At 32.2% G+C, this 23,205-nt stretch overlaps 1 protein-coding gene across 1 annotated transcript; it reads left to right on the top strand.

The window, feature by feature from the left end:
• Window positions 1–21,719: 21,719 nt before the first annotated feature.
• LOC115698289 (chitinase 5) lies at window positions 21,720–22,924 on the top strand. Its single transcript, XM_030625503.2, has 2 exons — window positions 21,720–22,185; window positions 22,300–22,924. Exons 1-2 carry the CDS (start codon window positions 21,783–21,785, stop codon window positions 22,704–22,706), a joined length of 810 nt encoding a protein of 269 aa, XP_030481363.1. The 5' UTR covers window positions 21,720–21,782; the 3' UTR covers window positions 22,707–22,924.
• The last annotated feature ends 281 nt before the right edge of the window (window positions 22,925–23,205 follow it).

Below are 23,205 nucleotides of genomic sequence, written 5' to 3'. Positions count from 1 at the left end.
AGGCTAATTATGTAAAACCTCAATTAGTATTGTGAGGAATGTAAAACCACAAATATTTTGAGCCATTAGATTGATGAAGAGATTCATTTTTTTGGTATCCTAAGACTAATATATGTATATCTAAGGGTAGTCATTTTGATAGAATTGGTAAAGTGTAATTTCTTTTCTTTTTCTTTCAATGTAATAGAATAAGAAGGTTAAAGTGATCATAAATAATTATGGGCTTAGTTAGTATTTGTGTATTTTTAAGAGGTAAACTTCACTAATCCTGTAGTGTGTCTAGATAATTATCATAAAATAATTAAATAAAAGGAATGTAACACGATATGGGTTCATTCTTGTACTGTCATCAGAGTAGTTAATTCTGTTATTGTTTTACAGATATTTCTGGTAGTTAGTTTGTTTAGTTCTAGGGACACTTTAGTCTCTTCTTGGTAATTAGTTATTTCCTTTTGTAGCTCAGTAGAGCAATATATAAACTCTCTGCTTGTACTCTGATTTAATCAATTCAATTCATTTTCTCTATTCTCTCAAAGATTGATTTCGTAACATGGTATCAAAGAAGGGAAAAGAAGCTTCCCCTCGATCTTGATCTGTTGTTCGTCTTCTTTTTTGTGTCTTCTTCTCCAGCGAAGACTGTTCTTTCATCACTGATGTTCTGTTCTGAAGTTCTGTTATGAACTTCTTCTTTTTCTTCTTTTGGATTAGTGTTTCTGTTCTTGATCTTTCTTCGTTTCATCCATGGAAACTGATAACCAAGCTGAAAGTGAAGAAACTAATGATAAGGGAGGATATGCTACTGTCGAGGAAGGAGTAAATCCTGTGGTGCAGAACAATCGTACACAGCAGAGGAGTCCTCTTGAAGGTCCCTCAAATCCTTACTACCTGCATCATGGGGACAATCCAGGTAACATTCTTGTATCTCAACCTCTAACTGGAAAGGAGAATTACATGTCTTGGAGTCGTGCCATGCAATTGGCTATGTCAGTCAACAAAAAGAATGGACTCTTGCATGGTACAATTCCTAAACCCCTTCCCTCTAATTCTGTCATGTATAATGCTTGGTATAGAAACAATAACATTGTTATTTCTTGGATCTTAAATTCAGTTTCTAAAGATATCTCTTCTAGTCTTTTATATGATGAATCGGCAGCTGCCATTTGGGATGATCTAAAGGTTAGATTTCATCACAAAAATGGCCCTCACGTATACAACTTCAGGAAAAATCTAATGAATCTTAAACAAGAAAGTCAGTCGGTCAGCATATACTTTTCTAGGCTTAAGACTGTTTGGGAACAACTTTCAAATTACAGACCCAATTGTGTTTGTAATGGATGTACATGTGGTGGTGTCAAAAAGATTCAAGAACACTACCACATGGAGTACATAATGTCTTTCCTAATGAGGCTTTTGGATTCTTTCTCCCAAGTTCGAAGCAACATATTAATCATGGATCCCTTGCAAGAAATCAACAGGGTTTTTCATCTTCTCACCCAAGAAGAAAACCAGAAAGGGAATTCTAACCCTACTACAGAACCAAATTCAGGAATGGCCTTTGGCTTCCAGGGAGATAAAGGCACCAATAACAAACCAAATTCCCAGAGAAATAAGTCACATCCTCCCAAAAGAAATCGGCCTTTCTAGACTCACTGTAACATTCTCGGACACACCATTGAGAAATATTACAAAATTCATGGATACCCCCTAGGATATCACAAGAATGATAGAGGAAAAGAAGGATCTGCCTCTGCAAATCAGGTTCAAACTGGCAATGACAGGAGCACTAAGCAGGAAGGACAAGCCTTACCGCCTCAACTTACAGCTACACAATATCAACAGCTATTAAATCTGCTGGCTGTTCTACAAACCGATATGGTAAACACTGAAGCAGGAAACGGTAGAGGTAATTCAGGTATTGTGCTTTCAAGCATGTCTAATTTTCCTTCTATTAATTCTTGGATATTGGATTCTGGTGCCACTAGGCATATATGCTATGACAAAAATCTGTTTCAGTGTATATGTAATACTCATCTTACCAGATTATTACTGCCTAACAATGAAAGTATTGTTGTTAATCAAAGTTGTACCATTGCTATTTCTAATGAGTTAAATTTGAGTAATGTGCTTTATGTTCCCACATTCAGATACGATATCATTTCAATAAGTTGCCTAACTAATGACAACAACCTATCTGTTCAATTTTCCGTTAATCATTTTGTCATACAGGACCAAACCAACAAGAAGAAGATTGGCAGACGTGAATCCAAGAATGGGCTATACATCTTGGACTACAAACCTCATGACAACCCCATCCTTACTGTTTCTGCTAATACTTGGCACTCAAGGCTTGGACATCCCCTCGAACAAGCATTTGAATCTTTTAGATAGCAAACTTAATTGTAATTCTTCTAATTTGCATAAAGACATTCCTTGTTATATTTTCCCTAAGGCAAAACAAAGAAAGCTTCCTTTCAAAAATAAAGCCACTTTTGCTAATAATATTTTTGATTTGATTCATTGTGATGTGTGGGGTCCCTATCATGTTCCATCGCACTCTGGTTTTCAATTTTTTCTCACCATTGTTGATGATCACTCACGTTTCACTTGGATTTATCTATTGAAGCAAAAATCTGATGTACACACTGTGATTCCTCAATTTTTGAGTTATGGTGAAACTCAATTCAACTGTAAAATCAAAAAGTTCAGGTCGGACAATGCCCCTGAACTTATTTTCAAAGATCTTTTTCTCAAATATGGCATCTTGCATGATTTTACATGTGTTGAGACACCTAAACAGAATGCTATTGCTGAAAGGAAACACCAACATTTGCTAAATGTTGCCCGTGCTCTTTGTTTTCAAGCACACACACCATTGAAATTTTGGTCTGAACGCATTATGACTGCTACCTTCCTCATAAATCGCATCCCAACTCCTAATTTGAACAACATGACACCTTATGAATTATTGTTTCACATTCAACCTGATTACACCCATTTAAAAACTTTTGGTTGCCTTGCTTTTGCTTCTACTCTTACAGCTCATAGAAGTAAATTTTCTTCCAGAGCAAGAGCTTGTGTTTTTCTTGGTTATCCCCAATGTGTGAAGGGATACCGGCTGTATGATATCAACAGTAAGCAGGTTTTCATATCTAGAAATGTAGTGTTTCATGAACATATATTTCCTTTTCATAAACTTAAAGATGAAATTTTTAACATCGATCCTTTCACCACTACTGTTTTACCCTCTACTAGCGTTGATAACACACTGGTTGATGATTACCCCATTGACACCACAACTGTTCCCAGCAAAGATTTACCTGTGCAGGACACACACACGGATACCCCCATCACCACAAACATGCCTGCTGCCACAACAGACACACCAGCAGCCACCCCTACAACCTCAGAAGTGATCCCTCAAAGAACAAGTAGAACAACCAAACCTCCTGCTTATCTACGAGATTTCGAGTGTTATTCTGTTTTACAAGACAAGCATTCTACTCCTCACTCACTTGATAAATACATGTCCTATTATAGACAATTTGAATCTTATAAAGTATTTATTCTTGCAGTTACTTCACTCAAAGAGCCTCAAACTTATCAACAAGCCATCCAATTCAAACATTGGCTTGAAGCTATGAATATAGAGCTCCATGCTTTACGCAACAATAACACTTGGATAGTTGTACCATTGCCCCCAAATAAAAGAGCCATTAAATGTCGATGGGTTTACAAAATCAAACTTAATAGTGATGGTTCAATAGAAAGATTCAAAGCCAGACTCGTTGCTCAAGGATACACACAACAAGAAGGCCTTGATTTTTTTGATACTTTCTCCCACGTAGCCAAAATGGTTACATTCAAGTTGCTACTGTTGGAAATTATTTTACCAGGATCTTAGATCTACTCACAAGTATGTTGATTAACACCCTAAATATGAACTTCTAAAACGATTATGAAATAAACACATATAAAGTATGAGAAACCTTACATTGGGTGCAGCGGAATAATATGACTCCTTCCGTTCAGATATCAAGCCCTTGATTCCTTTCTGTAGCACAGCATTATCAATATCTGAACCTGGATCTCTTTCTCTCCTTCTTTAGTGCTGAAACTCCTTCTTGTTGAAAGTATTTCTTCACGATCTTCCTCACTATGATTGAGGTATCACTTGCTGTGTGTGGGCACTACTCTAACACTAAGTAATTTTAAAATTTCAAGGAAGAAGAAGAGCAAGGAGTGGAGGCTAGGTATAGAAAGAGAAGGCTCAGGTTTTTCTCTGAAGGAAAAAGTAGAAAGTTAAGTGTAAATTTCCTGAAGCCTTCACTATCTATTTATAGCATTCCACTAGGGTTAGGTTTGAATTATTTGGCATTAAAATAATAAAAATATCAGTTTGAAAAACCATCCCAAGTGGCCGGCCATGGTGTGTAATAGGCCTTACTTGGATTTTGCAGTTTTCACAAATTTTATTTTTATGTTCTCAAAAACGCCAATTTTCAAATTCAACCATTTAAATGCCAATTCTAATTATTTAATAACTATAAATAATTATTAAATAATATTGTCATTTATCATATTTATTAATTGAACCATACAAAATATCATAATTAACAAATATGCCCCTATAAACTCTTTCTTTACAATTTCTCCCTTACTTAGTGAAAAATTCACAAATAGACATAGTCTAATTTGAGAATTATAATTGATTAATCAAAACCAATTACATGAGTCTTACAAGCAATATTATCTCAACTAGTGGGGGGACCATGGGTCTATATAACCGAGCTTCCAATAAGTAGATCAAGAATTTAGCACTAAAATTCACTAACTTATTAATTCTTCGTTGAATCCACGCATAGAACTTAGAATTGCACTCTCAGTATATAGAATGCTCTATATGTTCCACCATATAGACACATCATTAGTTATCCATTGTTATACTCCTAATGTGATCAATGATCCTCTATATGAATGATCTACACTGTAAAGGGATTAAATTACCGTTACACCCTACTATGTATTTTATCCTTAAAACACTTGACCCCGTGTAAATGATATTTCAGCTTATGTGAAATGAGATCTCCACCATTTATTTTTGTTTGGTCAAGCTCGAAGGAGATCATCCTTTGCTTACTATTCGCCAGATAGAAGCTATAGATTCCATGTTTATGTTAGCGCTCCCACTCAATTGCACTACCGTGTTCCTAAAATGTACGTATCACCCTGACCCAAAAGTAGGCTTAACTAACAAATCAAAGAACACGAATAGCCTCTTGAGATTGAGCCTAATCATAACATGATTAAGATCATTTGATCTAGGATCAACTAGGCGATATTGACTTGAATAGATATTACGGTAAGTTTAATAAATCTAAGTCAAAGTTGAATATCGGTCCCTTCCGATGCATACTCCATGCACCCAACTTGATCTTTACTTTAACCAATGCTCTGGAAAGAACATAGCATTTCTCCAAATGCAAGTAAACTCTGTTGTAGATTATCATACCAGTAAAACCCTGTGTCTGATAAATCTAGGAAACTTTATTCACATAGTCATGTTTACTTTCCAATGTGTTGACAACACAATAAACAGGATCAAGTATGTGAAAAGGGTTTCAGATGAATTCATACATTATGTACATATAATCATGAAATAAATCATGTGAACCATGCAACATTAAATGTTATTTCTTATCTATATTAATAAGTAAATCTGATTATATTGAAATGAGTTTTATTTAGGGCATAAAACCCAACAGCTACTTGCCTTTTCCACAATCAAAAATTGGCATATGCTACAAATTGACATCAACAACGCGTTCCTTAATGGAGACCTCAATGAAGAGGTTTACATGACAATACCTTCTGGACTGACTATTTCTACATCTGCTTTTGTAGGTACTACTCTTGTTTGCAAATTGCAAAAGTCGATATATAGACTATGGCAGTCATCCAGACAATGGTACAAGAAGCTAACAGATGCACTCATTCAAGAAGGTTTTCAGCAGTCTCAAGCTCATTACACCCTTTTCACCAAAGGACGGGAAGACAATTTCATTGTCTTACTCGTGTATGTCGATGATATCGTAATTACGGGTCCAAACCTCAACATCCTGCAACAACTTCAAGAGTCTTTACATCACCAATTCAAGCTCAAAACCCTTGGCAATCTCAAATACTTTCTTGGCTTTGAGATTGCCCGAACCAAAGACAACCTATTTCTTTCCCAAAGGAAGTATACTATACAACATTTTGAAGAAACTGGTTACATTGGCAGTAAACCAGCTAAAGCACCTATGGACCCTCGCCACAAACTTAACGACCAAGACGGAGAGCCACTCACCAATCCTTCCAGCTATAGGCAGCTCATCAGCAAACTCCTATATCTGACATTATCTAGGCCAGATATCACCTACGCAGTCAATGTCTTGAGCCAATTCATGGCGTCTCCTCGCACTCCCCACTTACAGGCCTAACATCACCTAATATGATATATAAAAGGAAGCCTAGGACAAGGAATATTGCACTCTTCCCACTCTTCTTTACATCTAAGAGGCTTCTTGGATTCGGATTGGGCATCTTGCCCAATCACAAGAAGATCAACCACTTGTTTTTGCATCTTCTTAGGTGATTGTATCATCTCCTAGAAAACGAAGAAACAACCTACCATATCTCGAAGTTCAGCAGAAGTTGAATACCGTCCTCTCCCTGCCACAATAAGTGAAATCACTTGGCTACAATAATAATTAATAATATAAAATTAGGTAATATAATTTTATTATTATATATCAGAATTATTATTTTAAATAATTAATTATCATATTAATAAAAAATTTAACTTAGTCGCGCGAAAAGCGGCTATATTACCTAGTTAAACATAATAATAAAAAACAGAACAATAAAAAATGAAACACCCCCGCACAAATTGGTGCCTAGCAAACCCAGTTCATCGTCCACCCACTCAACAATGATAATCAACCAGAACCAACACTCTGTCTCAAAACCCCACTGCAATAGCCACATAAAACACACCAAGAAACAACTCCCCACTGATCTCACAACAGATCTACAACCCCAACAAGCTTCGATAGACAACCTGGCGGCTCTGATACTGAAATTGTAACGCCCTAATGTTAAGGCACGCTACAATGCTTTTTTTATTATTATTACAATGCTATCTTTGCTAATCAAAGATTTTTCTTGAAAAACGTGTCAAACTAAAAATTTTATAATAAATATTAAACTTTTTCATTTACATAATAATTTATAAATAGTGGGATCCTGTTTCTTAACTTTTATACAAAATATGCCGAAATACAATATCCCGGTCGCACAACGACTACAAAATAAGATCTCCAGATCTCCCGAGACCGAACACTCCATGTCACGCTTCCACGACATGTATAATCCCATCCAAGCCAGGCTCACTCATGTTCAGCTTTCGCCTTTCCTTTACCTACACATGGAAGCAGAACTGTGAGTCGACTGACTTAGTAAGAAAAATATATAGCATATCATATAATTTCCGACTTGTATCTAGGCGCCCATACACCTATTTACAAGGCTTAACAGATGAGTTAGAACGTTCAATACTAGGGTATAACTATTGGAAATTATTTTACCAGGATCTTAGATCTACTCACAAGTATGTTTATTAACACCCTAAATATGAACTTTCTAAAACGATGAAATAAACACATATAAAGTTTAAGAAACCTTACATTAGGTGCAGCGGAATAATATGACTCCTTCCGTTCAGATATCTAGCCCTTGATTCCTTTCTGTAGCAGAGCATTATCAATATCTGAACCTGGATGTCTTTCTCTGAATCCTTGATGCTGAATCTCCTTTGCTGATGATCTTTCTTCACGATCTTCCTCACTATGATTGAGGTATTGCTTGATGTGTGTGGGCACTACTCTAATCACAAAGATTTTCGAAATTGAAGAGGGAAGGAGAAAGAGAAGGGTCAGCCAAAGATAGGGAGAGAGAAGGCTCAGTTTTTCTGAATCAGAAAGTTTGAAGAAAAGTGTAATTTTCCTGAAGCCTTCACTATCTATTTATAGCATTCCACTAGGGTTAGATTTGAATTATATGGCATTAAAATAATGAAAATATCATAGGTAAATTTCTATAAAAGTGGCCGGCCATGCAAGGTGGATTTGGGCCTCACTTTTTGCAATTTTGCAGTTTTATCTTTTCTGCATCTGATTTTCTCAAAAACGCCAATTTTCTAATTCAACCATTTAAATGCCAATTCTAACTATTTAATAACTATAAATAATTATTAAATAATATTGTCATTTATCATATTTATTAATTGAACCATACAAAGTATCATAATTAACAAATATGCCCCTATAAACTCTTTCTTTACAATTTCTCCCTTACTTAGTGAAAAATTCACAAATAGACATAGTCTAATTTGAGAATTATAATTGATTAATCAAAACCAATTACATGAGTCTTACAAGCAATATTATCTCAACTAGTGGGGGTGTAACACCCTAACTATCTTAGGCGTATTACGTGATTTTTAAACATACTGTGCAGCTCGTTGCTAATCAACGAGGTTTATGGAAAAACGTGATTAATTAAAATTTTGCTTTTTCATTAAACTTATAAACCATTTTACAAAAAGTCTCGGGATCCCGATTTATAAAAATATTTACAAACGCTTTTACTGTTCAACTTTTACATCAAAATAGAGTCGTCTAACGACAGTTACAAATTCTCAGCCGTGCTGTCCCGAGGATCGTACGCTCCAGGCCTAACCGCCCCGACATGTACAATCTCATAAGCTCGCTCACGGTCCATCAGCAACTGCCTTGCCTTTACCTACACATGAACATAAACTGTGAGTCGACAGACTCAGTAAGAAAAGCATAATAATATCATACATAAAACTGACTGCCGTGTCCAACACGATACTGAGTCCCGCTACTGCCATGTCCAACATGGTACTGAGCACTACTGCCATGTCCAACATGGTACTGAGTTTTGAACGTTCAGGGGACGGTACTATTGACAAGTATCCTCCTGATCGGTCGAACCGGTCATACTCCGCCGTCGGTCATACTCCAGCTGTACCGACGGGATAGGTCAATAGCATCGAACCACCAACCAAGTGTCGACTGATCGGTCGAACCTGGTCATACTCCGCCGTCGGTCATACTCCACCGTACCGACGTGACGGGGTTGGGTGGTTCGAAGCCTAAATACATATCTAATGTAATCTAACAGGCTTCCTACATGCACGCTAAACATGTAATCTACATATGCATACTGTTATACTCATCTTACCAGGATTCCGATTTCAGTGTGCGGTCAACCCGACCGGAACCGAAGCCGAACGGCGGACATCGGCTCCTAAACCATAAAAATCACAACGCTATAAGTGACACGCTAAATCACTTCCCGGGGACTAAAACATGAAACTAAAAGTTTCCCTATCGATAAAAAGCATGGCAATACCCCTAAAAACCCAAAAACGAGGAAAACTAGGGTTCTGAAAAATCCCCAACCTGCAGACGGCTGCCCAACCGAATTCCGGCTCGGGAAATTCGAACCCCCATCCGAATTCGGATGCTCAACCGGAATTCCGGTTCCTCGCGACGGCAAACTAAAAATCTCCTAACTTGACCAATTCAAACCCAATTGGTCCCAAACTTTCCGCACTGTTCTATAGGTCCCAAATAACAATTCTAGAGCATCAAACCTACCCGTAAAATCACACATGCAAAATTCACCATTGGAGCTCAAGCTTTGAGTTCCAAACTCAAGCTTGAGCAAAACCACTTAGACAGCAATCAAACTAGCTTAAAACCTCTTAAACTAGCATAATATAATCTCTCAAAACAAACAGAAACATCCAGCAATTCACAGAAACAAAACATAACATTTTCTTTCAAAAATCATACTTTTTCACATAAAAACTAAGAGCTTGAACAACCTAACTAATATGCTTTCAACACAGCTCAATCAACATCAATAATCATGCTTTGAATCACACAAATTAACCACAAAAACACAAAGAAGAAAATCAACTAAAAACTCATGCAAGAATCATCATTTTTTATCAAAATTCAAGAGAAAATTAAAGGAGCTAACCTAGCTTGAAGATTGCTTAGCTATGGATGAGAATTCACTAGAGAAATTGAGCAAAATCCAGCTCCAAACCCACACATGCACAAATTAATTTGAGAGAGAGAAAAGAGAGTTTCTTTTTCCAAGTTTTTTCTATTTTTTGATAAGTGTTGAAAATGAAATAAACTAAAAGAAAATAGTCATTTAACTTGATTATTTCAGCCATTAAAACACATGAAACAATTATTTAAAGATAAACATTTAATCCATTTAAATCACATAAGACAAAAATACTAATGGGGCAAAAAGACCATTTTGCCCCTCCACCATAAAATCATGAAAATCATACTAAAGGGGTATTTTTGGGACATTCTAAATTCCCGGCCATTCCCGACATTCCCAATGTCTAAAACCCGTCCCCAAATACTAACATACTAAGTTGTGATTTCTACTGAGCCAAACGCCGCGTTCCAAAATACCGGACACCGGAAATGCGAAACATAAAAGCTACTGACAACATACTCATGCATATCTGAATTCCATAAATATCAATAATAAATTATTTAAATAGCTATAAATAATTTCCTGATTAACATAAATAACTGCTAATTTCCAAATTAACTAAGCGGGCTTTACAGGGGGGACCATGGGTCTATATAACCGAGCTTCCAATAAGTAGATCAAGAATTTAGCACTAAAATTCACTAACTTATTAATTCTTCGTTGAATCCACGCATAGAACTTAGAATTGCACTCTCAGTATATAGAATGCTCTATATGTTCCACCATATAGACACATCATTAGTTATCCATTGTTATAATCCTAATGTGATCAATGATCCTCTATATGAATGATCTACACTATAAAGGAATTAAATTACCGTTACACCCTACTATGTATTTTATCCTTAAAACACTTGACCCCGTGTAAATGATATTTCAGCTTATGTGAAATGAGATCTCCACCATTTATTTTCGTTTGGTCAAGCTCGAAGGAGATCATCCTTTGCTTACTATTCGCCAGATAAAATTAATCCTGGAAAAAATTATTCTAATTTAATGTTGGCCCAAAATTAATTAATAAAATTAATTTACAACAAAAAATATAATTTTCCTATTTAATTAAATATATAAGAAAAATTTCAAATATTTAAGTATGATGATGAAAATCAACTTAAATATTAATTTTCTATTTAATTAAATACACTAGAAAAATACTTCAAGCAAAAATATGATCTATCTAGATTTTCCTTTGACTAATTAATTCAATTTCTAATAATATACTTTAATTCAATTTATTTTAAATTAATCAATAAATGAAAAAAATCATTGATTTAAGTTGATCCAAGAATTAATTAAAATAAATAATTAATTTACAACTTAATCTATTTTTCAAGATAAAATTCAAAATTCTAGCATTTAAGAAATGCAATTTCGAAAATTGATTAATAAAATAAAGAAAAAATATATTTTGAAAATTATTTAAATTTAGTTGAAAAAATAAATTTCAACTAAAAATAATTTTCTATTTAATTAAATGTCATGAAAAAGAAATATTTAAGTATGATGATGAAAATCAACTTAGATATTTAATTTTTCAAATTAATTAAATGTATCAAATTCAAGAAATAAATAATTAAGTGTAGAGAAGGCTTAATTATTAATCTCTAGTTTAATACTAGGAAAAATATACTTAAAATAAATTGTACCAAAATTAATTATATAAATAATTAATTTCACAATGTATAATATTTTCCTATTTAATATTAGAAATAAGAAGCAGTCTAGAAATAACTATCTAGAAAATATCTTATTTGACTAAGTATCTTTTCCACAAAATTTGAAAAAAATATCTAATTTAAGTTGTATTAGAAAAAATCTAGAACTTAAATATTTTTCAAATTTAAATTTAATTAAATATCAAAAATTAAGTTGTAACCACTTAATTTGAAAATATTCCATTTTAAGTTAATATTCGAAAAGATATTAACTTAAAAAATATCTAAAGAATCTTAATAACCAATGCCTAAAATTCCTCAACTTAATTTTGAAATTTGAAATTCAAAAGATATTCAGATTTAAGTTGGTTAGTTGTAGATAACTAAATATCAACTTAAATAAGAATATTTAATGAAAAATTTAAATTAAGTTCCAGAAAGAATCTAGATGGTTGTAATTCTATATTTAATTAAATACAAGAAAATACATATAGTTTAGCTTAGAATAAAAAATTCTTTAAACTATAATTTTCTTAAATTAATTTCAAAATAAATGAAATTAATTATGTTGCTAATCAATTTTATTAGGTTAAACTAGTGTAATTAACCTAGTACAGTTGTTCAAATCAGGCAAATGGGCCTTCACAATTGGGGTGGTTCATGTGAGGGGGTGCTGGGTTCAGTATGTCGTACCCACTTCTATGGCTCCCAACTCTCACACAAGGCCCAAAAGAGAGGAATTTAACCTTAATAAGAACAACTGTTATTAATTGAATAAACCCAATAACTAAATGGGCCTAAATAAATTTTATCAAGAACTATGATAATTTATTTTAGCAACAACAACCTATATGTATCTATAATCAAATTAAACACATAGGCTCACACAGGCACACTTTGGATGGGTCCTATCATGTTGCTAGGTCATACACAGATGAAAGAAGATTGTAAATATACCTGTTACAAATTATTAACTTGACCAAGGGAGCCATCAGATCATTAGATCTAGCAAAAAGTAACCATGGCTATTTGCAATCAAGTAATAATAGGTTTTGGAAACTTACAAACAAGCTAAAACACATACTCCTGCAACAAGGTTAGCTGGATAGTTGGATGTAGGATTTATTTAATTTTAAATTACATAATTAATTTCGAATTAATTAATTAATTAAAAAATAATTTTTCGAAAAATTTTAAAAAAATTTGAATCATTCAAAATTTAAAAAAAAAATTTAAATTTAAAATTAAACCTACAATTTTGAAAAATTAGGTTTCAACCAACCTAAATATCATTTCAAAATTTGCTAACTACTTTTAAAATTTAAATGTTATTTTATAAATAAAAATTAGAAAAGATAAGTTAAATATCTTTTTCAGATTTTAAATTTAATTTAAATAAATAAAATAACAAAATTTAAAAGTTAGCAAAATATCTTACATCTATTTAAAATTACATGATTATAATTATCTTATTTTAAATTTAAATAATGTCAAAATATCTAAAAAAGATTTAATTTAAAAAATATATATAAAATCTAACCTTAAATTTAAAATTAAGATAAGATATAATCAAATTTAAAAATAAGATAGATTTTTAAGCAAGAAGATAGATACTAATTCTATTCAAATTCAAATTACACTAATATCTTGAATTAAATTTAAAAAATATTAAATTAATTCAAAATGATAATGAGAATTGAATTAGGAATAGTAATAGTATAAATACAAAACTATACAAAAAAATTGGAAGTTAATTCCATGAAAAAGCATGAAAAATCGAAGAAAAATGAAAAAATTGTGAACTGTACGGACAGTTTTCGCGATCGCAGGAAAATTTCAGCACAGCTCCGATTTTTTCAAATCTTCAAAAAATCATAACTAATTCAAATAAAATCGAAATTGAGTTCTGTAAAAGGCTAACTTGCTTAATTTTTTCCATACTATCCAATAAAAATAATTCCAGAAGCAGAATCGCAACTATTTTTCAAAAAAATTTACAAACATCAATCAATCATCAAATAACACTCAATACAACATGATACCATCCAAAAATATACAAACAATCGTTTTATAGTCCAAATTTCTTGCAAGTAAATCAATTACCATGGCTCTGAGGCCAGTTATTGGAAATTATTTTACCAGGATCTTAGATCTACTCACAAGTATGTTTATTAACACCCTAAATATGAACTTTCTAAAACGATGAAATAAACACATATAAAGTTTAAGAAACCTTACATTGGGTGCAGCGGAATAATATGACTCCTTCCATTCAGATATCTAGCCCTTGATTCCTTTCTGTAGCAGAGCATTATCAATATCTGAACCTGGATCTCTTTCTCTGAATCCTTGATGCTGAATCTCCTTTGCTGATGATCTTTCTTCACGATCTTCCTCACTATGATTGAGGTATTGCTTGATGTGTGTGGGCACTACTCTAATCACAAAGATTTTTGAAATTGAAGAGGGAAGGAGAAAGAGAAGGGTCAGCCAAAGATAGGGAGAGAGAAGGCTCAGTTTTTCTGATTCAGAAAGTCTCAAGAAATGTGTAATTTTCCTGAAGCCTTCACTATCTATTTATAGCATTCCACTAGGCTTAGATTTGAATTATATAGAATTAAAATAATGAAAATATCATAGGTAAATTCCTATAAAAGTGGCCGGCCATGCAAGGTGGATTTGGGCCTCACTTTTTGCAATTTTGCAGTTTTATCTTTTCTGCATCTGATTTTCTCAAAAACGCCAATTTTCTAATTCAACCATTTAAATGCCAATTCTAACTATTTAATAACTATAAATAATTATTAAATAATATTGTCATTTATGATATTTATTAATTGAACCATACAAAGTATCATAATTAACAAATATGCCCCTATAAACTCTTTCTTTACAATTTCTCCCTTACTTAGTGAAAAATTCACAAATAGACATAGTCTAATTTGAGAATTATAATTGATTAATCAAAACCAATTACATGAGTCTTACAAGCAATATTATCTCAACTAGTGGGGGGACCATGGGTCTATATAACCGAGCTTCCAATAAGTAGATCAAGAATTTAGCACTAAAATTCACTAACTTATTAATTCTTCGTTGAATCCACGCATAGAACTTAGAATTGCACTCTCAGTATATAGAATGCTCTATATGTTCCACCATATAGACACATCATTAGTTATCCATTGTTATACTCCTAATGTGATCAATGATCCTCTATATGAATGATCTACACTGTAAAGGGATTAAATTACCGTTACACCCTACTATGTATTTTATCCTTAAAACACTTGACCCCGTGTAAATGATATTTCAGCTTATGTGAAATGAGATCTCCACCATTTATTTTTGTTTGGTCAAGCTCGAAGGAGATCATCCTTTGCTTACTATTCGCCAGATAGAAGCTATAGATTCCATGTTTATGCTAGCGCTCCCACTTAATTGCACTACCGTGTACCCAAAATGTACGTATCACCCTGACCTAAAAGTAGGCTTAACTAACAAATCAAAGAACACGAATAGCCTTTTAAGATTGAGCCTAATCATAACAGGATTAAGATCACTTGATCTAGGATCAACTTGGCGATATTTACTTGAATAGATTTTACGGTAAGTTTAATTAAATCTAAGTCAAAGTTCAATATCGGTCCCTTCCGATGCATATTCCATGCATCCAACCTGAGCTTTACTTTAACTAATGTTCTGGAAAGAACATAGTATTTCTCCAAATACAAGTAAACTCTTGTTGTAGATTATCATATCAGAAAAACCCTGTGTCTGATAAATCTAGGAAACTTTATTCACATAGTCATGTTTACTTTCCAATGTGTTGACGGCACAATAAACAGGATCAAGTATGTGAAAAGGGTTTCAGATGAATCTATACATTATGTACATATAATCATGAAATAAATCATGTGAACCATGCAACATTAAATGTTATTTCTGATCTATATTAATAAGTAAATCTGATTATATTGAAATGAGTTTTATTTAGGGCATAAAACCCAACAATAACAACTATACCACATTCACTACGTACCTCCCTGTACGAGTGTTGGTAGGGTTTGTCTCGTACCCTGAGTACTACTGAGTGATATACCACACACACTCAGTACATTCCCGTACTTGTGCTGGTATCACTGTACTGTACTCATAAACAATATTCACTATACTAATGCACTGTGTACCAAAATTGTACAAGTGTTGGTAGTGCAACTAAACCATAAGCATGCATATACACTTAACACATATATACATTCAGATATTCATATTACACATTATACACATTTCTTATCTTCTTTCTAGATTCAAGTGTGCTGGCCAACCTGAACGGAAAGTGTCGCGCTAGATGAATGCCCCAATCACATAATAAAACTGGGTAAATCACATGGTCGAAACCCTAATCCGGGAAACCCAAACCCAAAACCTTAGGTTCTGTTATACTCTCATGAGATTCATCTAACTCCGAAAATAGGGAAACACCCAACTACGGTACTGAAATGCACGAGAATTGAGAAAATGGAACATTCGGGGAATCCTACAAAAATTGGTTAACCGGTTTTACTGAGACTGGTAAAACCTGTTACCCAGTTTGCACCAGTTAACCCAAAAAATTCCATTTCTTTCTCAAAACCTCACCAAATGCCACCAAACCTTCCAGAGTACCTTATTAGGGTAAACACAATATTTTCCAACCAGTAATTCACATAAAAAACCAATGTATCACAATATGCCATTAAAGATCAAAGCTCAAACTTGCACAAAACCTAATTCAAACATCAAAACCAGCTGCTAGAAACTAAATTCAACTCAAACTAAGCTTAGTATTCAAATTGTAACAAAACCTAACCCTAACAGCCCCCGTTTCACAAAATCACATACTCAAACTAAAGAAAAGGCTTCAAAATACATATTCAAGGGCTCTAGGGGTTTACCTTTGCTTGAATCCTCGCCCAACCTTGCTGAAAACACCAAGTTCAGCAACAACTCCCCTGGTTTTTGCTGGTTCGAAGAGAGAGAAGGGAAAGAAAGAGATTGTTCTTGAATTTTTGTCTTTTTCTTATTTTTCTCTATTTTCTTCAAATGAAAAGAGATAAACCAATTTAATCTCTTGCTGAATTAAAATGGCAGGTGTCCACACCCTAGACAGCCACCAAGTCACCAACTTGGCAAATTACAAAAAGACCCCTAAGCCTACAACTTAGGTATTTTCCAAAACTAGGGGTAAAATGGTCAAATTGCATAACCCCGCTCAATCCCGATATTTTATTTTCTCCAAAATATTTTTCACTAAGAAATAAGGTTCTAAACTTACTCATGTGATCAAACTAGCCATCCATCGCATTTTCCGTTGTCGCCGAGCAAAAATTACAAAAATTGCATAATTCACATATAAGACAAATAATACCCCTAGAGTTTAATAAAATCTCAAAAATTGAGAAATTATAACTCTAATGCTCATTTTTTCTAATATTGGGGTCCACAAATAATTAGATTCATAAATAATTATAAAAATAACTGAAATTAGTACTAATTGCATGTACTAATTCAAATTACTAAAGCGGTCATTACACTAAGTACACAACCATTCAATCATTCTAAAATTTTTCTATCACTAAGGTATTCCCTAGAAGGTCTTGGCCAACAGCTAGTAACTAATCATAGACCTTATACTATCATCAATATGAAAATCGAATTTATGGGGAGGTAAGTTTGAATACAATTCAAAATTCAACTTAATGATCTTTGAACTTGATGTCTACCAAATATTTCTCCACTCCTATCAGTTCGCAAGATCTTTAACCACTTACCTTAATGGTTTTCACCATTGCTAGAAATTCATGAAATTTCTCAAACATTTCGAATTTCTTTGCATAAGGTAAAATCTAGAGTGATTGTCTAAAAAATAAAATGATAACTCATATCAACCCCTGAATGTACATCCATATGTCAAATATAGATGATCATACTTTCAAGTGGATATTGGCATATTGACTCTTTACAAACAATGATCTTGTCAAACCACTATAAACAAGATACAAATGTCGTAGATGTAATTATTGTGGTTGTGATCTAGTTACAATAAAGAGTTCTTAGAATAGTCCAAGTGGATCCTGGTCACAGAATACAAAACTCATAATCCATACATAAACATACAATTTGGATCCATTGACAAAATATAGATATTAATAACTTGTGAAAGTCATACTGTATTGTCAAATGTATTCTAGGAAACTGAAATAAAAATTTCTATTTGGAATCTAAAATTTAAAGTCAAAGACTTAATTTTATACCATATATACAATGAGTTATTATTCTCTCTTGGACCACTACTACTAATATATCTCTAAGTCTAATTTGCCTAAAGTAAACATATACAAGTAGGAGATTTTCTAAGATCGAGGATTTATATTATTTCGGGATAGAATATCGGGAATATAGTCATCTGCGCCATTCAATTTCATTAGTGAAAACAGAATGACATTATAAGCAGATGATTTATAAACTATTCATGCAATGATATATTATCATAGCAAATTCAAAATGAAAAAGCTAAGAGGAAATATTAAAGGATAATTTCGAATAAAATAAGAATCCCACGATGTTTCAGTAGGCGAGAGTAAAGATTATTCTTATTTTATAAATTTTTTCATTGTTTCATATTATAAACACTAATCTAAGCTATCATCTTTGGATGTACAACTAGATGTTGCATTTACAAATACTTATCTATTGAGATCTAACACTATTATGTTTGTCTAATAGATGACAATGCTTTGGGATTTGTCCCATTAAAATAACAAATTATGCTAGACCAACAATGAAGACTCGAAATTTATAACTACAATTAAAAACAAAAAACAACATGGTTCAATATAAATTCATAATCACTCAGAAATTATCATACATTTAGCAAGTAAGAAATACATGTGAAAATACAAAACAAGCACATCTTAAATAATTTCTAAGGTTCCCAACAAACTGATACAGTGTCCCGATAGGCGAGAGTTAAAGATATCATTCATTGAATAGAGTAGTCAGCTCATCTAAAATAGACATCATTCTAGCAACCTTTTATTCGATCAAAATAAGAATCCATTATTGTCCCGGTAGGCGAGAGTCAAGGTTATTATTATTTTATGATCTTACACCATTGTTTCATACTTCGTAAATTTATCTCTAAGTAGTGTAATTATTCAATCCATATATGAATTTATTTTTTTATTAAATTATATTTTATAATGTTCAAATTAATGCAATATATGATTTGGATTAGTATTATTAATCTCTAATAATTTTGTGTAATTATTATTTTAGTAGTAAATTATTTATAAATTAAAAAATTATAACAAAATAATTATAAAGCATTCACATAATATATATACATATAAAATAATATCACTAATATATTTATTAGTAGAATGATATATATTTTTTTTTTAATAAAATTCATATTTTAACATTTTTACCTATATTAAATAAATTATTCTAAGACTAAAATTGTTTTCTAAAAATAAAATATTGCAAAATTAGTGTAATTTTTCTTAATTCTTATTTTTACAAATTTAATAAACAGATTTATTATAATTTATATTTAAATAAAGTTTTTCATTATAATTTGAAATTTTTAATTTTTAATAAGTAAGATGTACAATTTTATTTTAGAAAATTAATCTGTAGCTAAAATTTTATTTTAATATTAATATTTAGTAAATAATTAAATAACCAAAAAATTATATTAGGTATGTAAATAATTTTTTTGTGGTAAAATTTTATTTTGCAGTAATGTGATTATTACTCATTCCACTAAAGTTATAGGAAAAACATATGACAAATTACAAGTAATTCATTTTAGTTGTGATTTATGAAATATTTTTGAAAATTACTTAATAAAATAATAAAAATATTATTAATGTTAAAATTATTTTAAATATTATTTTTAAAATAGTTGTTAAAGTCAAAAAGTTTATTTAATTAATTTTAATTTAATGCATATAAATTTTTAATACTTCATTTTAATATGACAATCAATATCTCTTAAAAAAAAAAAAAATGGCAATCAATATGAGTGGGTCATAATTAATTAAAACTTAAACTATATTGTTTTTATAACGAAAAAAAAGTTGCCTCTATGTATATAGACTTGGGTATGACAATTTATACTCTATATAAAATGAATCGAATTGATATGGTAGAGTAGACTAAATTTTGGTGAAATAATTATTTTATATTACTAAATCTGAGGTCGTCATTCAGTTAAGATTTGAGGCTATCATTGATATCATGAATTTATTGAATTCTTTTTTGACCAAATTAACCTTACGATATTAATTTCATTCATCCCTTTTAAAAGGGAGATTACCTCCATATATATACTATTTTTAAATTTTTTTTTTTTCAAATTTATGGTTCGAGTTTCTAAAGTGGTTGCAGCGTTTCTATACGATTTTTTGTTGCACTTTAGGTTGCAGCGCTAGTTGCAATAGGAGTTTTATGTAGAATTCCGTAAAAATACAAAAAAAAAAAAAAAAAAACTGTTTTAAAGTGTAAAAATAAAAAAGCCCATTTTAAAAATACAAGTTGCAAATTATTATTAAAGAAAGGCCAAATGTATATTCAGGCTAACAAAATTCCCAAATTGGTATTTTTTTTGAATTATTATTTGGATGTAAACCCTAAAATTACATAAAATGTATAAATGTTGTTCATACCTTGTGGAGGTATTTTTTGTAAATAAAGTGTCAATTTATATTTTTTATGTAATGATTTCTTTTTTTTTTTTTTTAATTTTAATCAAAAAAAATAACAATATTACAAAAATACTTCCAGCGGGCAAAAAAAATAAATATACATCCCACATAAAAAAATTACACAAATACCACTTACACAAACCTTCAACCCAGGATCCATGCTTCCTGGGCAACCATCGCGCAACCACGCAGGAACCCAACACAACCAAAATGAAAATTCAACCAGAAAGAGAACCACCATTAATTCTGACGACTTCACCTGAGAAGATGACTAGAATCAATCAAAACAGAGGCTGTTTCGAATTCATGAAAAAAAAAAGTGTAGAAAAACTACTACAAAACTAAAATTCAACTGTAAAGCCAGTTTAATTTGGATAAAACTAATTTCTTGACTTCAATTTTCAGATCCATGAAAAGCATATCTCAAAAAGTTGAGTTGGAGTTCCCAAACAATCCAACTCAAGTATATCTAAAAAAAAATTACATCAATACTATAGTTAAATATTTTCCTAGTGTATTTTCGTTGTTTTCTAAATTTATAATGGTGAATCTGTTCATATAAATCAAAAGATACATGTAGATAGAGTTACGTATGTAGAAACACTATTCTGATTTTTAATGTTTCATAATAGTTGCATTACATTTGCATAAATATTTTGCTAACAATTATTTCGTCTGATTAAAACCTTCGTCTGATGTAACCTTCAGCCAACCACCCAAAAACTTTCATCTAATTGAAACTTTCGTCTGATGTAATAATTTCATTTTTATAAAATAAAAAATAAATATATCAATATATTAATTTATTCAATTATCATAGTTTATTTGGTTTTTTAATGGTATTAAAATAATTAAAATTATAATATGCGTTAAATTCTACTCTTTGTTTTTCAAAATAAATTTTAATCAAATTAATTCTCTTTTAATTTCAATTTTTTTTTAGAGATCTTTTAATTTTAACTATACATTGAAAAAATAATAAAATTATAAAAGGTTTACACACGTTCAAAGCACGTGCTAACCAACTAGTATTAGGGTAGGCGGCTGTTAGCGTAAGGGCGTGGTCCTAAATAAAAGTCCCTATGACGTACACAACACGACTTATGGACTCCACTTGTTCGAAAGCAAAACAATTACTATAAATATACCTCCAATTCACTCCTTTGTATATCATCAAACACACACCTTCGTTTTACTGAGTAATATAGTCATTGCCAATAAAATGATGGCTTCTCCTAATGTAGCCAAAGCACTAGTTAGCCTCATTGTGATTGGAACTATTCTAGCTGGAGGAGCCCTGGCTCAAAACTGTGGCTGTAGCTCTAACCTTTGCTGCAGCAGATACGGATATTGTGGTTCTGGGGAAGCTTACTGCGGCGAAGGCTGCCGATCCGGACCTTGTACAGGTTCCAACAATGGTGGTTCTGTTGCTTCTATAGTGACAACCCAATTTTTCAATGGAATAAAAAACAAGGCTACTGGGAACTGTCCCGGTAAGAGCTTCTACAACCGAGACGCTTTTATCAACGCTGCCAACTCCTTTCGCCAATTTGGTTCTGGCTCCGCTGATCAATCTAAGCGTGAGATTGCAGCTTTCTTTGCCCATGTTACTCACGAAACTGGATGTAAGATTTAATTAAGATTATACCATCAGCTATGATCCATGCACATATCTTCTCTCACATACAATTTGTTTCTTTAATAATAATGTGTAAGTAATTTGGCTTTGTAAACTGCAGTTCTATGCTATATAGAAGAGACTGGAGGTGCAAGTCACGATTATTGCGACAGGTCAAGTAGAGAGTATCCCTGTAACCCAAACAAGAAATACTACGGGCGTGGACCACTTCAGCTGACATGGAACTATAACTATGGAGCTTTCGGCAGGGACAACAACATTGATACCTTGAACTCACCAGAAAGAGTTGGTCAGGACGCCATCGTCTCGTTCAAATCAGCATTGTGGTTCTGGATGACCAATGTTCATTCTGTGATGGGCCAAGGGTTTGGTGCCACCACAAGAAAGATCAATGGTGCTCTTGAATGCGATGGCAAACAGCCTGACAAAGTTCAAGCTCGGATCAATTATTACAATGACTACTGCAGACAGTTTGGTGTTTCTCCAGGGAGCAATCTCTATTGCTAATTAATTAAGAAAGTTCTAATAGTAGAATATTTTACAACAATAATTATAGATTGTCATGAGCTTTCTGTTGATTGCTTCTTAATATAATACGTACGAATAAAAAGGGTACTAGGACTTGTTTGGATAGTCTCTACAAAATACAGTTTTCTCATGTTCAAAAACGAATAATCTTTCGTCTGTCTTGGAAAGATATATAATATTGAGAAATTGTTCTTATAGATTTTAGACCAATCATACCATTTTAAAGTTATCATAATACATGGGTGTAAATTAAAAGAAAAATAACAATTGTTTTAACTAATAGCCTATAACAAAGGGAGAAAATGATCATAAAACCAAAACCCACTATAATTATTGTATATATCACTACTATAAAACTTTTTATTCCCTCCCGTCCTTAAATCAGTATTTTAAAGACTGTTTCTAATAATTAGGAAGGCACATTTCCTCCACAGAAATGGGCTCCCCCGAGACATGCCCTTAATGGGGTACAAATTAT

The sequence above is a fragment of the Cannabis sativa genome, chromosome 7 (assembly GCF_029168945.1).
Source record: "Cannabis sativa cultivar Pink pepper isolate KNU-18-1 chromosome 7, ASM2916894v1, whole genome shotgun sequence".
NCBI classification, from domain to species: Eukaryota; Viridiplantae; Streptophyta; class Magnoliopsida; order Rosales; family Cannabaceae; genus Cannabis; species Cannabis sativa.
The sequence above is the reverse complement of the archived record's forward strand: the minus strand, read 5'-3'. Positions and strand labels throughout refer to the sequence as shown.

Excerpts from the sequence above, each read along its gene's own strand:
- LOC115698289 (XM_030625503.2), top strand. The coding sequence starts at position 21,783 with ATGATGGCTTCTCCTAATGTAGCCAAAGCACTAGTTAGCCTCATTGTG. Across the intron at positions 22,186-22,299 it reads TGTTACTCACGAAACTGGAT|TTCTATGCTATATAGAAGAG; the intron begins GTAAGATTTAAT and ends TGTAAACTGCAG.